The 13,721-nt window shown below is 41.0% G+C and overlaps 1 protein-coding gene across 13 annotated transcripts in view; it reads left to right on the top strand.

The window, feature by feature from the left end:
* Positions 1-13,721, top strand: part of LOC132826283 (fibroblast growth factor receptor 2-like) — a 189,647-nt gene that overhangs the window by 130,563 nt on the left and 45,363 nt on the right. For all 13 annotated transcript variants that reach the window (XM_060842065.1, XM_060842067.1, XM_060842069.1 and 10 more), the window contains 2 exons: positions 3,433-3,602; positions 10,175-10,298. In XM_060842065.1, the coding sequence (XP_060698048.1) occupies positions 3,433-3,602; positions 10,175-10,298 (294 nt within the window). The remainder of the gene's footprint in view (positions 1-3,432; positions 3,603-10,174; positions 10,299-13,721) is intronic.

The following is a 13,721-nucleotide window of genomic DNA, read 5'->3' on the forward strand; positions in this document are numbered from 1 at the left end:
AAAAAATATATAACATTAAAAGAATCCTACTTTCAGCTGGTAGTTTAACTGATGTAGTTTAAAATCACAAGCAGCTAAAAGCCAATTGGCAATCAGCCGTTGATGTGCGCAAAGAATGGAAAGCAATGCCTACATTATTTTAAATGGAGTCATGGGCAGTGGCATGTTTAATCAAGAAAGTTGCATTGCAGAAATTTTCAAGTTCAGTTGAGAATATGTCAGGTAACGACAGAACTGCTTGTCAGCATTCACCTTGGTGTCTATTACCAACATTGTGTTGGGGAGGATAATTAGTGCTCAGTGTTGCAATGTAATTGTGTTCTGTGCTGAAGTTATAGTGGCCTAACAGATCATACTTAGAAACAATTATTTGATTTGGTGTTCAGCTTTCATATTGATGGATTGTAACTTTGAAGTATGAAATGGGTGTTGCAATATGGTCTGGAAAGATCAGCAATCTTTAATTTAGTGAGAGAAAATTGGAGCCTTGGTGGATTCTTAATGGCTTCAACTATATGTTGTATACATTTACCAGTTAACTCCCATTTCTATATATGTAAGAGTTCCAATAACTTCGATTTATATGTATGCTTTAGTTTAATCTTGAATTAAATCTTCTTTTCTGAATTATTGATATACCTGTTTAGCCCTCAGCAATTGTTGAGATTCTAAAATATAAATGATTTTTTGGTTATTAAAAAGAACTCTGGTTCTTTGATTTTTTTTTAGATGTAAGTGATACTTAGTATTGGTCTGCTTATGAATAGATGCACCACTTTACAGGATAGCATGGGTTCTTTTCTACCCGGAAATTCTAGTTAGAACTAGAGGGGCACGAGATAGAGGCAAGGTCCACTTTGCTGTCTTCTCAACCCCACTATTCCCGCAAGAATGGAGTGTAAATTTGAGAAACAAATTCTACATTTTGTGGTTTTACAAGTTATGTTGTTCTGGTCATTGTGTTAACAATATTAACAATAATATGTTTCTGGCCTACTACTTAGCATGGGAGGCTAGGTGGGGAAAATACCAAAAAGCAAGAGGGGACAGAAGTAAAAGGTTAGATGAAAGGAAAAAAGAACTGGATGTTTTCATCTTTCTTCCTTAAACAAATTTATTCCTGATTTCATAATTTAATTTCAACACCATTACTTAGTAAAATCATCAGTAATTATCAAATCGATATTGCAAACTATCACAAGGAGGAAGCTTTAAAAGAACGATACACTAAGATGGAACGTGAAGCATTTTAGATCCAGGGTCATGGGGAGAAGGCAGGGGAATGGGCTTGAGAAACATATCAGCCATGATTAAATGGTGGAGCAGATTCAGTGAGCTAAATAGCTTCATTTTGCTCCTATATCTTATGATCTTTTGGTCTACAATGGTCAAACAATTTGATATGAAATTAAACATTATGATTTGTACATAATTTTCGGAAGTGCAGTCATTCGTGCCATTTTCAACAGTTTCATCATCTAGCCTCCTAACATTTTAAAAGATCATTCAGAAGTTACTATTTTCCCCATTAGCTATCATTGAAACGAGATGGCTGAACTCGCATTGTTTAAATTGCCTGTCAACTTTTCTGTTCCACAAACAAATACAGGAATATTAAGGAGTGATTAGCATTTGAGTTGTCTTTGAAGGGAGTAACTGACAGTACTTTGTGTTACTGATGTCCTTTTGAGGCTTTTTTCTGAGTTCCTTTATAATAAGGGAGTCTTTAAAGCAGAAACATTTGAAGTTTTTCACAATTTATGATGGCGCTGTAGTGTGGATTCAGCGTTAATGGTGCGAAGACTGTAGAATGGAAACCATCATTGTGAGTGAGCGTGGAAGAGGCCCAAAAAGGAAATGGATCAGGGTCAAGTTTAAGCCAATTATATATTTTTTTAAATTCCACATTAGTTTGATTTATTTCAGGAAGTTCAGTTTGAAGTTAAAAATGAGATTTCGCATAAAACAAGTGTACAAACAAATTATATTTTCTATTTATAAAGCTGAAGACATATTTGAGCTTTTTCTGAATTTTCTTAGTTTTGCAAATCCTGAACAAACACAAGGGAGTTGTTTTTGTCTGGGTTCAGAGATGGAGAGTTTCAGTGAAATTCTTGAGTTAAAAAATTAGTAGGCTGTGCAACATGAATTATAGTTAAGAGATTCTTAAAAGCCAAGGAAATGTGCAACGAGTTCAAAAGGTAAAATGAGTAAAAGTAAAATGTAATTTGCATTACTTTTTCACAAGACATCTAGATGTTTAAGATTTCTAGAGTTAGGAGTTCATTCATTTCTGTGTTGGAGGTATTGAGTTTGCAATCTGTTTCCAGGTCTGTATTTTGAATGCATTCTTCATTACTCTGGAGCATGTGTAGTCTTGGCACATCTGTAGAATCTCATTTCAAACTGCTTGAAATGTGCACATCAATGGAAAATAATTTGTTTCCAAAGGAACATTTTAGTGCAGTTTTGTACCTTGAGGTTTGCTTTTCCTAGTAAAACCCACGTTTTATTTTCAACATCCTTTCGTTCTACAAATGAAAAGGATAAGCGCACTTGAAATGACTAATGTGCCACTACTTCCTTTCCTGGAAGAAGGAAAAATACTTTGCTAACTTTGCTTCAGTCTAATCAGTAATTTTTAAAAAATTAATTCATTGGACTTATTGCAAACTTGCTAGTTCTAGAAGCACTGTGATGTTTTTACTTGGTAAACTTAAAAGGAAATTCAGCTATTTAAGTTTTTTGAGTGTATTATCAACATACTTGGATAACCCAAAGTTTATTAAAGTCACATGCTGTTGAATTCTGATCATCTTTGGGGTGTATATTGGGGTGCTTGATATTTTTAACTCCTCCCTCAGTGGAAAGGTGGACAACATGGCAGAGAGCTTGGATGCACACCTGACTCTGTTTTCAAGAGACTTTTAAATAGTCAATACAATTTAATGGCCTGCCTATAAATGGGCAAAATAATTCAGTGTGCACACTAGTTGGTGTTTCTCAGCATTAAGCAGCCTAACCTGCAAAGTTTTGCTTTCTAAATCAGAATATCTTGCGGAGACATATTAATTGTGGTGCTCCTGGCCCACACACTACTTCGGTTCATTCGCCCTCTGGTTGGCCAGCTCTGTGTAGTGGCCGAGTAATAGAGGTGCAGCAAAATGCTGGTTTGGTAACTGCTGCTTGTTAATAAAATTTACATGAAACTTGATTCTGGAACCTAGCTTCCTTATTCAAACTTTGAGCATATGGCCTCTGCCGAAGTAGTTTGTTTTAGCCCTGCTCAAGTATCTCTCATTACATTCCTGCCAAGCACCTAACCCCCTCCCCATTCAATCTGATAGGCTTTATTGGTGTGCTTTTAGTTGCAAAAATTATATATAGTTTAAAGCAGTATTTAATATCCATTTGATGTTTGTTTTAAAACAGGTCCCCCATACTGGACACAACCTAATAAGATGGAAAAGCAGTTGCATGCAGTACCGGCAGCCAACACTGTAAAATTCCGCTGTCCAGCAGCAGGAAACCCAAAGCCAACTATGCGATGGTTAAAAAATGGCCGAGAGTTCAAACCAGAATATCGAATGGGTTCATATAAGGTAACGATATATTTCTCCAATACATGAGTATACAGCAAATTGAAAAATGAGTAAGCAGCCCTACATTTTGCTGAAGGATCTCTGTAATCTAGCATCTAGTACAATTCTGTGGGTAAAACAAAATCTTGGAAGTTACTGCAGCAGACTATTACCTATCATTGCAGACTATCTGGTAATTTGATATTCTAGTAGAGATTTGTGGTGTATATGATTTGTCTGGATTCAATGCACTGATTGTTTCTGCCAAATGTAACAATGGGAAAATGCAAATTTACTCTTATACTTGTAGCTATTTGCTATTTACTTAAAGTAGATAACAATCTGCAGTTATAATGCATCTTTTACTGTGGGTAAAATATCCCAAGTTGCTTTACTATGCATAATGGAAATGGACATTTAGGACAAATCAGAATGGAAGCCAAAACTCTGGGCGGCACGGTGGCACAGTGGTTAGCACTGCTGCCTCACAGCGCCAGAGACCTGGGTTCAATTCCCGCCTCAGGCGACTGACTGTGTGGAGTTCGCACGTTCTCCTCGTGCGTGGGTTTCCTCCGGATGCTCCGGTTTCCTCCCACAGTCCAAAGATGTGCGGGTCAGGTGAATTGGCCATGCTAAATTGCCCGTAGTGTTAGGTAAGGGGTAAATGTAGGGATAGGGGTATGGGTGGGTTGCGCTTCGGCGGGTCGGTGTGGACTTGTTGGGCCGAAGGGCCTGTTTCCACACTGTAAGTAATCTAAGTAATCTAATCTAATCTAATCTGGCTAAATTGCTGGGTTTCAGAGCAAAGAACTAAAGAACATTAGGGAGGAGGAGAGACTGAGTGTTCTGGAAGGAATGTTTCAGAATATGTGGGACCTTGGTGGCTGGAGGCATGATGACCAGCGATGTGAAAGGAAAGAGAGGACACAACTCCTCTGAGACACGAACATTTGATGGGAAAAAGCCACAGAAGGATCAGAATAAAAGATGAAAATGTTAATGTTGAGGATTAGAGCTGGTGTGTTTAAAAACAGGAGCCGAATCAACACGGACATTTACTATAAACCGATTGACTCCCACAACAACCTAGACTACACCTCCTCCCACCCTGCCCCCTGTAAAAACGCCATCCCATTTCCCAATTCCTTCATCTCCGTTGCATCTGCTCCCAGGAGGACCAGTTCCAATACCGAACAACCCAGATGGCCTCCTTCTTCAAAGACCGCAATTTCCCCCAGATGTGATCGACGATGTTCTCCACCGCATCTCCTCCACTTCCCGCTCCACCGCCCTTGAGCCCCGTCCCTCCAATCGCCACCAGGACAGAACCCCACTGGTCCTCACCTATCACCCACCAACCTCCATATATATTGTATCATCCGTCGTCATTTCTGCCACCTCCAAACGGACCCCACCACCAGGGATATACTTTCCTCCCCTCCCCTATTAGCGTTCCGAAAAGACCACTCCCTCCGTGACTCCCTCGTCAGGTCTACACCCCCCTACCAACCCAACCTCCACTCCCGGCACCTTCCCCTGCAAACGCAAGAAATGCAAAACTTGCACCCTTACTTCCCTCCAAGGCCCCAAGGGATCCTTCCATATTTGCCACAAATTCACCTGCACCTCCACACACATCATTTACTGCATCCACTGCACCCGATGTGGCCTCCTCTATATTGGGGAGACAGGCAGCCTACTTGCGGAACATTTCAGAGAACACCTCTGGGACACCCAGACCAACCAACCCAACCTTCCTGTGGCTCAACACTTCAACTCCCCCTCCCACTCCACCAAGGACATGCAGGTCCTTGGACTCTTCCATCGCCAGACCATAGCAACACGACGGCTGGAGGAAGAGCGCCTCATCTTCCGCCTAGGAACCCTCCAACCACAAGGGATGAACTCAGATTTCTCCAGTTTCCTCGTTTCCCCTCCCCCCACCTTGTCTCAATCCCAACCCTCGAACTCAGCACCATCTTCCTAACCTGCAATCTTCTTCCTGATCTCTCCCCCCCCACCCCCACTCCGGCCTATCACCCTCACCTTAACCTCTTTCCACCTATCGCATTTCCAATGCCCCTCCCCAACTCCCTTCTCCCTACCTTTTATCTTAGCCTGCTAGGCACACTTTTCCTCATTCCTGAAGAAGGGCTCATTACCGAAACGTTGATTCTCCTGCTCCTTGGATGCTGCCTGACCTGCTGCGCTTTTCCAGCAACACATTTTAAGCTCTGATCTCCAGTATCTACAGTCCTCACTTTCTCCCAGATGCAGACTAGCAAGCATGATGGAGTGTGGTGAGATGCAGGCAGCAGGGATGACTGAAGGTTTATGTACGAGTGCATTGGAGTAATTGTCTATAGCTGGACATACATTTATCACATGAAAACTAGTCAAAGTAAATGAAAATGTGTGTTCTGACTGTTACCATAAGTTAAAGCCAGATTCCTATCAGGCTTTTTGTCGCATTTAAATGAAGTCATGAAGAACACACCAATTCTCAAGCTGTTTTTCAGATTTTGTGCTCATTATAGGGTGCACTTGAACATCATTCCCAATTTATTTGGGAGCAATAGGGTGGCACAGAAGTTTGCACTGCTGCCTCACAGTGCCTGGAACCAGGATTCGATTCCAGCCTTAGATGACTGTCTGTCTGTGTGGAGTCACATGTTTCCCCTGTGTCTGCATGGGATCCCTCTGGATGCTCCACTTCCCCCCCCTCAAAAACCCTCAGGTTAGTTGCATTGGCCATGCTTAATTGCCCTGTAGTATCCAGGCATATACAGGCTAGGTGGATTAGCTGTGGTAAATCCGGAATTATGGAGAAAGGGTGAATCTGGTGGGATCCTCTTTGGAGGGTCGGTGCAGCCTCTATGAGCAGAATGCCCTCTATCTGCAAAGTTGGGATTCTATAATCCTAGTTTGATTTTTATTTTTGACCCCCTCAAATGTCAAGGTACTGAAACCAAATGTAAGACTCCCATACACGATAAATGAACTGGGCTAAAATATGGTACAGATATGATCATTGCATGCCACGCCTTGTATGGCCTGTCCTGTAATACAGAGTTAATCTTACCAGACCTCTAAAGTTTTGTCTGCAAGGTAGTTGGATCATTTTCAGGAGAGACAAAAAGCTCTTAATAACAGATCTATATACACTGTCCAATTTTTCCTCGGCTTAAGTGGAAGAAAAACTCAGGCAGAGCATTGTAAGGGACAGCTAGCTTTTCCTGCCCTATTTTTGGCTCTGCCGAAGTTGAGAATTCTCCCACAATTTAAAAGTGTACAGATCCTCAATTATGAGTCATAAGCAATACTTTACAAAGGACTTCAGTTACTAGGAGTGCAGTGTACAAAATGAAGAGTTACTGTTAGCTGATGTAGTGTTTACTGCAGTTATGATACGACTGGTGCTTTTCAGTGAAGTGTACTGTTTGAATGATGTGGACATGTTAGCATTAGAAATTGTGATTTCTGCCACATTTGTATGTGTGCCAGAACTATTTGGATCATGATCGATTCCTGGAAACCATCCTACAATTGAGGTTTATACACCTCACCAATGTAAACACTATAAGAAACTTTATTTATGAAAAAAAATGAAGGTTATTTGCATTTCAATAGATTCTGTTTTAATGTTGGAGTACAGAGCATTGTGTGTACCAAGTGTTCTGTGTGCAAGATGGAGCCAGTCACTCAACAGCAATTGTCAAGTCAGTCATAAATCAGAAAAGGAGGGCACTAGGTGTTAAACTACTATACATGAGACAATCACAGAAAATGTTTAGTCTGGCCTGTACGGGCTAAACTTGGTCTGTTTTGTTAGAAGGGAATGGTGGTGTGAAGTATTTCTTGTGCAAACTCTGTGAGAAGAGTGTTTGGTTCTCAAAGTCCCAATGGACTTGAATCTAAATTGAAATTTGGTATCTAAAACTCGCAAGTAGTGAATCATTCAAGATGAAAAGGCACCTTTCATTTCTGGGGATATCACAGTGTAGCTGTGGCAGCTTGGTCCCTATCTTTCAACACTTTGAAAATTGTTTTCACATAATGAGAAGCTGACAGAGTGGACCTCACACTATGAATGAGACATTGTGTGAAAAACACAAGTTCAGCCTTCTCTCCTCCTTCTGATGCTTTTACCATAAAGTTCATGAATAAAATGTGAACAGGCAGATTAAAAAAAAAGTGTAGTTGATTTTGTTATCATGTGGTCTTTTAGTTTGTGTGATATAGAGTTCAGAATAATTATTTGATTTCAATTTCTTCCACTGAGGCTGACACAACAACTGAAATGTGCAAAATGGCATATTTTGTGCTAACTTTATTTGCGCCCCACTTGCCGTCCTCCCACTCCCCTTTATCATTACACTCCATAAAAACTGAATTTTAGTTCCTGTGTCCCAGTGTGGATACTGGACTGAATAGTGGATTGGAATACTGGAACAAGCCACATAAGAAACTGCCTTTATGCATCCTGTTCAATTAAAGAAAGTGGAATTCACCAGGATCATTGGGGGCATCCAAGGCTTGAAGGATGAGGTGGGTTCTGTGACTATAGGTGGGAGACCATGTGTGTACTTTTAAGGCAGAGGCACATCTGAAGACTTGTAAATTATTCAAATTATATTTTAGTCCTGCTGACAGGCCATCATTGTGGAGAGGGAGCCCTTTCGTAGGATGCTGTCCAGCCATAACTAGCTTTCCAGTGGGCTGCTTGGCAGAAAATATATCTGCTCTCTCCCTACTCAAACTACCACTCATCTTCCTAACCTCGATGGCCTAGGGATATTATTGCTGGACTGATAATCCAGAGACCTGGTTAATGTTCTGGGGACTAGGTTTGAATCCCACCATGGCAGATGGTGGAAATTAATTTTTTTTTAAAAATCTGAACTTAATAGCATAATGATGACCATGAATCCATTGGCAATTATCAGAACAACCCATCTGGTTCACTAATGTCTAATCGGGAAGGAAACTGCCATCCTTAAGCCTGGTCAGATGACTCCAGATCCACAGCAATGTGGTTGATTCTTAACTACCCTTTGGTTATTTAGGGGTGAGCAATAAATGCTGCCTAGCCAGTGACATCCACATCTCCTGAGTGAATTATTATAAAAGCTTGATGCTCTGTTGTACAATAAAACTTTCTATTGATAAATAGATGCACTACTCTCTTAGCTGCTAGTGAAACACAATATGCTGTGCCACTATCCCACTCAATTCCAGCTCTTGAACGTGTGCACATGAAAGTATTTGAAGCATGTGTCATAATAGTTGGCAACACCCCCCAGAATACAAGTTTTACATAACACTTTCCATATTGATCATTGGGCACATTTAGACACACTGATGTGAGAACAGTTTAAATGATGATTGTTTATACTTGATTCACACATCAAATGATATGTATTTTTTCATATAGAGGTATTGAATTCAAGCTGTTCTGAGGACCACTTCATAAGATTCTGTTGACTTGTCTGTCAACTTATATGTGTATTTCCATCAAAAAAGGAGTAAGATGAATGTGATTATTTTAACCAGCCAGAAATATTAGGTATTGTTCAGGTTATTTTCTGCAGAAACTAAAGATAAGGATTAATGAGTTATTGAAGCACAGTACATGATGGCTACACTGATTGAAAGTATTATCTTCTGTTAGAGTCGATTGGGCTGAAAATGATTTATTCGTGGGGAAAATATGTTTGAATGGTGTCTATGCATCCAGTACTTCCAACAGTATTACTTGAGGCCAAGATGAGGCAAAAGTTGAGGTAAATACATTTATTGCCTTCCACTGGTTGCCCTTCAGAAGATGGTGGTGAATGGCCTTCTTGAACGACTGCAGTCCGCTTGGTCTACATGCATCCACAGTGCCATTAGGGAAGGAGTTCCAGAATATTGACCCAGTGACACTGAAGGAATGGTGTGATGCACTTCCAAATTTGGGTGTTGAGTGGCTTGGAAGGGAACCTGCAGGTGGTGGATTTCCCATGTATCTGCTGCTCTTGTCCTTGTAGATTGTTGTGGCTGTGAGTTTGGAAGGTTGGTAATTCCAGAGGAAGGAAGGAGCTTTGGTGAATTTCTGCAATGTGTCTTGTAGATGGTAACACTGCTACTGAGTGGTATTGGTGGAAGGACTGAATGGCACCACATCCACAAACTATCAAGTGGACTGCCTGATAGTGTCAAGTGTCTTGAGAGTGCTGCAGCTGCACTCATCCAGGCAAGTGGGCAGTATTCGATCACAAAGGTTACTTACCACTTGTCGACTGTAGCCTTATATTGTCCAGGTTTTGCTGCAATTCAGCATGGATTGCTTCAGTATCTAGGGAATTGTGAATATTCTGCAACCATCAGGGAACATCCCACTTCTGACTTTATGATAGAGATAAGGTCATTCATGAAGGAACTAAAGATGGTTTGGCCGAGGACACTATCCTGAGGGAACTCCTGCAGAGATATCTTTAAATTTTGAACAGTTCTGGCTGGGATAAAGTCTGAATAAAACTGAGATATTTTGTTGGATTAAAATTTTGCATAATTATGTCTTTCTGAAACAAAACTCATTCTGTTTCTGGCAGATTCGGCCTCAGCATTGGAGCCTCATTATGGAAAGTGCTGTTCCATCCGATAAAGGAAACTATACATGCGTGATAGAAAATATCTATGGGTCCATAAATCATACCTATCACCTAGATGTAGTCGGTAAGTTGATATTTAAACACAAGACATGGAAGAAAATGATTTTGTGCATAAGAATCTGTGGCACCTTGTGAAATTTTGTTAATATAAACAATGTGATCCATATAACATAACGTCAGCATGTAATAATATATGAATGAATTATTCGGCACAGGGTTCCAGGATGGAATGTTACTGTGCTCTGCTGCTTTGGTTACACAAGAACCTAATACAATATGAAGCATCTTTTGATTGTACAGTCTGCACAGTGACTTTATTCTGAAGGAAGGTCACAAGACTCGAAATGTTAACTGTTTTCTTTTCACAGATGCTACCCGTCCTGCTGAGTTCCTCCAGTGATTTCTGTTTGTTTGCTGCACAACAACTAAATTTTATGTTCTAATTTATAGAAAATTTGAGGTTTATTTTACGTGCAAGCTTTCTTTACAAGAAACTCTGAAGGCCTGACTGACCAACAAGTGCCATTGGATGTACATTATAGCTATATTTTCTTTCATTAACAAGGGAAAAAAAAACGTTGAGCTGAGCATTTTCAAGTCATTAAATCATATGACCCCTCCAGTGCAGAAAAAGACCATTCAACCCATCGAGTGTACCGACTCTCCGAAGAGCATCCCACCTCGACGCATCGTCCCAACCTATTCTGTAACTCCACATTTTCCAAGGCCAACCTGCCTGGCCTGCAGATCCTTAGACACTGTGGGGTAGTTTACCATGGTCAATCTTTCTAACCTGCAGCACGGTGGCGCAGTGGTTAGCACTGCTGCCTCACAGCGCCAGGGACCTGGGTTCAATTCCCGCCTCAGGCGACTGACTGTGTGGAGTTTGCACATTCTCCCCGTGTCTGCGTGGGTTTCCTCCGGGTGCTCCGGTTTCCTCCCACAGTCCAAAGATGTGCGGGTCAGGTGAATTGGCCATGTTAAATTGTCCGTAGTGTTAGGTAAGGGGTACATGTAGGAGTATGGGTGGGTTGCGCTTCAACGGGTCGGTGTGGACTTGTTGGGCCGAAGGGCCTGTTTCCACACTGTAAGTAATCTAATCTTTCAACTGTGAGATGAAACCAGAGTACCCAGTGAAAACTCTTGCAGGCATGGGGAGAACGTGTAAACTCCAGTAGTCAGCCACCCAAGGTTGGAATCAAGCTCAGGTCCTTACCGCTGTGAGGCAGTCATACAATAGAATGTTACACAGACATGTTGAGGCTATGTTAAGGATAGTACAAACTATTTTTAAAAGATATTGCTATAAATTTAAGATGATTCTTGAACTGTGATAGATCAAACCATCAAATTTCTAAGTGATGATATATACCAGAGATTAATGAGGCATATCACTGTTACCATTCCTAATTGATACAGTTACCTATTTTAAAAAAAACACTTGTTTATTTTTAGACCATAGATATAGAAGCAGAAATTCAGCAATTCAGCCCATTGAGTCTGCTCCGCCATTCAATCATGGCTGATAGGTTTCTCAACCCCATTCTCCTCTTTCTCCTTGTAAACCTTGATCCCCATGACAATCAAAAACTTATCTATCTCCATCTTAAGTATACTCAGTGCCCTGGCCTCCACTGCCTTCTGTGGCAGTGAGTTCCATTGATTAATAATTCTCTGGCTGAAGATGTTTCTCCTTATTTCTGTTCTAAAAGGTCTTCCCTTTACTCTAAGGGTGTGCCCTCGGGTCCTAGTCTCTTCTACCAATGGAAATATCTTCCCAACATCCACTATGTGCAAGCCATTCTGTATTCTGTAAGTTTCAATTAGATACCCTCTGATCCTTCTAAACTCCATCAAGTATGGATCCAGAGTCCTCAAATATTCCTTATATGTTGAGCTTTTCCTTCCTGGGACCATTCTCTTGAATGTCCACTAAACCTTCTCCAGGGCTAGTACATCCTTCCTGAGATATAGGGCTCAAAACTGTGCACAATACTCCAAATGTGGTCTGACCAGAACCTTATAAAACCTCAGAAGTACATCCCTGCTTTTACATTCAAGTCCTCTTAAAATAAATGCCATCATTGCCTTTGCCTTCCTAACTACTGACTCAACCTGCAAGTTTACCTTAAGAGAGTCCAGGACTAGAACTCCCAAGTCTCTTTGCACTTCAGACTTCTGAATTTTCTCCCATTTCGGAAATAATCTATGCTTCTATTCTTACCAGTGTGCATGACCTCATTACTTTGAACATTGTACTCCACCTGCCACTTCTTTGCATCATGGTAGTGATTTTCCAATCCTCTGGGACCCTCACTGACTGTAATGATTCCTGAAAGTTGACCACTGACCCCTCCACTATCTCTTCAGCTATTTCCCTTAGAACTCTGGGGTGTTGTCCATCCGGTCCAGGTGATTTATCCACCTTAAGGCCATTCACTTTTTCTAGTACCTTCTCCTTGATGATGGCCACCATACTCAGCTCTACCCTCTGGCTATCTTGAATTTTTGGTATATTACTCGTATCTTCCACCATGAAAACTGACATGAGGTAATTGTTCAGTTCCTCAGCTATTTCATGTTTCCCACTACTACCTCTCCAGCATCATTTTCTTACAAGACAATGTCCACTTTTGCCTCTCTTTTGCCCTTTATATCACCTTCACCAACAAACAAACCAACAGAACACCCATGGGATCTCCGATATCAGGGTTCTTAGCAGAGGCGGTAACGCAGATACTTGAACAAACAGCTTTGGGTCCACTATGTGGATTACACCTTTGTCATCACCAAACAAAACAGATTAGAGGAAACTTTTAAGACCATCAATAATACCCTTACTGGCGTAAAATTCACTAAAGAGGAGGAAAACAATAACAAACTGTCATTCGCAGTAGAGTGAGCAGCCAATGAGGAATTTCAAACCAACGTCTACAGGAAAACAACATATACGGACCAAATGCTGAACTACAGAAGAATCATCCCAACACCCACAAACGAAGCAGCATTAGAACATTATTCCACCAAGCCACCACACACTGCAGCACAGAGGAGCTACGAAGAGCAGAGGAAAATCACCTGTACATAAAGAACGGATACCCAATGAATACAGTCCACTGATTTCTCAGCAACAAACCCAAACAAGCAGACAAGATGCATCCAGAAATCCTAGCCACTCTCCCCTACATCAAAGATATCTCAGAAAATACTGCCAGATTTCTTGGACCTCTTGCCATCATGGTAGCCCACAAACCCACCAACACACTAAAACAACCGTTAATGAACTTGAAAGACCCTATACAGGCAACAAGCAAAACTAATGTCATTTACAGAAAAACCTTGCAAGAACTGTAACAAACACTATATTGGACAAACAGACAGAAAACTAGTCACCAGGATACGTGAACATCAACTAGCCACAAAACGACATGACCCACTCTCACTAGTATTTTTACATACAGATGAGAAAGGACACCACTTTGACTGG

This window comes from Hemiscyllium ocellatum, chromosome 22, assembly GCF_020745735.1.
Source record: "Hemiscyllium ocellatum isolate sHemOce1 chromosome 22, sHemOce1.pat.X.cur, whole genome shotgun sequence".
In the NCBI taxonomy this organism is placed as follows: domain Eukaryota; kingdom Metazoa; phylum Chordata; class Chondrichthyes; order Orectolobiformes; family Hemiscylliidae; genus Hemiscyllium; species Hemiscyllium ocellatum.